This window comes from Phyllostomus hastatus, unplaced genomic scaffold (genome assembly GCF_019186645.2).
Source record: "Phyllostomus hastatus isolate PE091 unplaced genomic scaffold, TTU_PhHast_1.1 phas_contig_30, whole genome shotgun sequence".
NCBI lineage: Eukaryota > Metazoa > Chordata > Mammalia > Chiroptera > Phyllostomidae > Phyllostomus > Phyllostomus hastatus.
The window spans coordinates 6,212,109-6,216,558 of NW_025333841.1; the positions used below are offsets into that span (position 1 = coordinate 6,212,109).

Here is a 4,450-nt window from a genome sequence, read left to right on the forward strand (position 1 = left end):
CTTGATTGTAATCTACCTGAAAGTAGGAACGTTGTCTGCTGTGTTTATTTTGGGTTGTCTGATATTTAGAGGTCATTGTGAAGAAACAAATGAATAAATGAGTGAAATGATGTCTAAACTGCTGGTCACATTGTAGGCACTTGATAAAATAAACAGTACTTTTCTTTCATCTTTGATTTCTGCCAACTGTGTATCATAATAGGGTGGAAGCTAATGTTTGTACTTATTATCAGTAATTTTGCTGCCTTTGAATAAAGAAAGCAAGAGAAAGCATCAGGGAAACCTACAGAGCTGGGATGTTGAGGTACAACTGGTTGACCTACTTATACAGGTTTACTGGAGCTCAGTCTTATAACTGACAGCATAAGGATTTGACTTTTTTCCATTTTATAGTTTTGAGATTTAGATTGCACTAGTGGATGATTTGTGAAGTAAACCCTCTCATAGTTCAACTGCAGAAACATGTTAAGTTGTACTTAATCTCTTTCTGAATTCTAACTAGAGGGTGCCATGATAATCACTTGGCATACTTTCTGTGTAAGAATCTGCAAATGAGGAAAGGAGCTCATGGAAAATGAGGTACAATTGTATAGCATATTGTGACTACATGGATAAAAGGGAACAGAGAGGACACCATTCTACCCAGGTTAGGTATTAAGGTTTTTCACATATAAGAAAATAATGCTATATAAGTAGCTGACTTTCAATATGTATCTCTGATTTTTATAAAGGTAGTTGCTTCCCCCCTGCATTCTAGAATCAAGAGCCATGTTGGTAGGATGTAGGCAATTACAAGTCAGCCAGATATTCTGGTTATCAATTGTTGTGACACAAATTGAGAGTAAAAGATTTATACTTGATAATTTTTTAAAAGGATGTTCTAAGAGAAATTCATTGAATTGTCTGAAATTCCTAAATTATTATTGTCAAAGGTGTGACATTTTTAGAAGGGAAGCATCATATTGCCTCCAAAGATAATACATTATAGCAGATGAAACATAAAAGGAATTTTTGAGTGTTTCAACACAACAATGTTCTTTTGATTTTTAAAGCATTTCATTGTCTTTGGGGGCCAAATGTTTCTAGATTTAAACAATTCCATTTGCTCTCCCATCTTGGGAATCAAGTAGAAGCAGGTTCCTTCTAGTTTTCAAGTATTCAATACTTTGGCTTATATGTGGGCAGCATTTTAAAATTGATAGATCCCACTCCCATTCGTTTTCATATTTGGATCTCACAACAACCATTTGAGATAGGCAGGCAAAAGAGTAATTGTCTTGTAGGTATAGAAACCAAGACTCTTAAAAACTGGCTAGTGTTCTTGCCTTTATCTCATTCTGCTGTAACACAAGCTGAGTCGATGTCTGAACCAGCTTAGTTATTCTTTGTTCAGCCATCTTAATGACCCCGATTTTACTTTTAGTAGACAAAAATAAGTAAATTTTTGAATTCTTACTGGATCAAAAGACCTATTTTTCTAAAATATTTAATTAGATGTATGCATAGTAACTTATCTTGAACTCTGCTTTCATCTGAGAAATTCTGTCATGGTACAACATGTCTGGGAAGAAAAATATGAAATGGTAAAAAAAATGCAGGTTGAGATGAAGTGCCTGATTTTAATTTTTGGAAGGGGGGGAGATAGCTTTTCTACTCCAATGGCAGAAATGAGTGGTAAGAAAGGCAGGGCTTTACAGTAGAATAGGCAAACATGATTATTAATTTTTTAAACCACATTTTGTTCTTATAGCACTTACATTTTCCTTCTATTGAGTCTAGTATGTTTTTCTATTGATGATGAAGTACCAGATAAAAAATAATCAGACTTGGTAATTCTGTTTATAGCTGTAACTGATTATAGCCCTTTTATGTAGCACAATGAAAAAAATTAGCCTGGGGTTGGATGAATCTGCCTTTTTTATGGCTTATTGGATTGTCAATAATACTTCATCATAACTTTGCAAGTTATTTTTATAAAACATTAGGCCTGCAAAATTGGCCTTGGCTTTGATGGGGCCTCAGGGGCTGGGAGCATCTCTGCCTAGTTACCCCATCTCCTTTTCTGTCTCTATTGCTTCAAAGGTTCTGTCTCTTTTTCTCTGTGTTTCTTTCTCTCTCTAGCTCACACACACACACACACACACACACACACACACACACACACACACACACGCTTTTCCCCTACAAATAGTAAATATTTGGCTGGACTTAACATTCTAATAAACGTTTAGTTACTTTAATACATTTATCTCATTCTTCTGAATTGACGGGTTGCCTTGGAATTTTAATTTATTCAAAGAATGTTTAATGAGGGTTCGTGTGTCAGCACGTGCTGGCCATTGAGAAGGGGTGGTGCCAGCCATGGCCCGCAACAGCGATGGCGACGTCGATGGCAAGCCGATCCCACTTAACCACAAACTCACCAACTGCCACAGTGAGCCCTTCCTGACTGGCGTCAGCGGGGGCACGGCTAGCGGCAAGTCCTCCTTTTGTCTAAAGGTTGTGCAGCTTCTGCGGCAGAGCAAAATGGAGTGCCACCAGAAACAATTGGTCATCCTGAGCCAGGACAACTTTTACCGCGTCCTCACTTCAGAGCAGAAGATCGAAGCCCTGAAAGGTCAGTTCAATTTCCATCACCCAAATGCCTTTGACAATGAACTCATTCTCAAAACTCTCAAAGAAATCACCAAAGGGCAAACCGTGCAGATTCCGGTGTACGACTTTGTGTCCCATTCCCGGAAGGAGGAGACGGTCACTGTCTACCCCGCGGAAGTGGTCCTGTTTGAAGGCAGTTTGGCCTTCTACTCCCAGGAAGTGCGAGATCTGTTCCACTTGAAGATCTTCCTGGACTCAGATGCGGACACCCGGCTTTCCCGCATAGTATTAAGAGATGTCAGCGAAAAAGGGCAAGACCTGGAGGAGATTTTATCCCAGTACGTTTTGTTCACCAAATGTGCCTTTGAGGAATTCTGCTTGTCAACAAAGAAATACGCGGATGTGATCATTCCTAGAGCGGTAGACAACCCAGTGGCCATCAACCTTATTATGCAATACATCCAGAACATCCTGAATGGAGGGCTTTCCAAGCAGAAGACCAATGGCTATCTCAACAGCTACATGGCTGAATGCAAGGACCAGCCCTCGGAATCCAGCCTTTGGCTGCATTGACTGTGTCTGCCTCCAACTGGCTGCTCCAGAAGACAGAAGGAGGCAGCAGGGGGCTCTGGTTGTCTCTACACACAGTTTCCTATGACACTGTGTATTTAAGAAAACAGTGTATAGGTGAAATTCCCTTAATCTTGAAACCGAATTTGACCCTGAGCCTACATGATGAACCGTGCCAACTCTTACTGGTGATTATGAAGACAATGTGTGACCTGTTATATATGAATATTTATGGAGCACCCACTATGTGCTATGTACTGTTCTAGGGCTTAGGGGTAAAGCAGAGAAGAGGACAGGAATAAATCTCTGACCTCATAAAATATACATTCAAGTGTTAGGAGACACAGAAACAATAAATGAAATTGTGCTCTATGTTGTTTATGTAATCTATGTCATTGTTATGGAATAAAACAAAGGAATGTGGGGGGACAAGGAGTGCCCCTGTGGTAAATGGGAGAGGGTGCCATTTAGAATTGGGTGGCAAGTGAAGGCCTTACTGAGAGGGCACCCTTTCAGTGAAGACTTGAAGAAGTTCAAGGAATGATGCATGCAGGTATCTGGGGAAGAGAACAGGCCAGGTGGAGGGAGGACATCAAGTGCAGAGTCCCCGAGATAGATCTATGTGTACCCAACTCTGTGAAATGTCAGGTGTTTGGAGCTGAGTAAAGGAGGCAGAGAATGGTAGGAGACAAAGTCATAGGTCATATGGAGGAGCAGATCATGGAGGGTCTTGTAGTCCAGCACAAGGACTTGAAGAGGTTGGAGCCCAGTACAAGGGTTTTCACAGAGAAGCAATATGATCTGACATTTGTTAACTGGATAACTCCGCCTGCTGTGTTGAAAACAGACTTAAAGAAGCCATGGCAGAAGCAACAATCTGCGGTGGACCAGGACAGTAAGAGAGAAGGGGTTCCAGATGTATTCTGAAGGTATTACTGATGGGTTCCTTCTCATGGAGTGTGACTGTGAGAAGTCAGGATGACTGTAAGGATTTTGCCAGAACAACAGGAATGATGGGATTGTTATGAATTTAGATGGAGAAAATTGAGGAGGAACAAGTTTAGGAGGAAAGTCTACGTTTTGGTTTTGGACATGTTCAATTTGAGATGCCTATTATATATTCAAATGGAGCTATTGAGGCAGGTGGATATACATATCTGGGCTTCAAAAAATATATATACATCCCCCACCCCCATACACAAAGGATGGGGCAAGAGTAGTTTTACAGTTGTTCATATGGAAAATAATACAATAAGTAAATAGTAATATTAAGAATAAGTGGTGT

At 40.2% G+C, this 4,450-nt stretch overlaps 1 protein-coding gene across 1 annotated transcript; it reads left to right on the top strand.

The window, feature by feature from the left end:
* The first annotated feature begins 2,361 nt into the window (after nucleotides 1-2,361).
* Nucleotides 2,362-3,168, top strand: LOC123819061 (uridine-cytidine kinase 2-like). Its single transcript, XM_045839366.1, has one exon. It carries the CDS (start codon nucleotides 2,362-2,364, stop codon nucleotides 3,166-3,168), a length of 807 nt encoding a protein of 268 aa, XP_045695322.1.
* Nucleotides 3,169-4,450: the final 1,282 nt, after the last annotated feature.

Bases quoted from the DNA above. Each gene is read 5' to 3' on its own strand.
- LOC123819061 (XM_045839366.1), top strand. From the start codon at position 2,362: ATGGCCCGCAACAGCGATGGCGACGTCGATGGCAAGCCGATCCCACTT.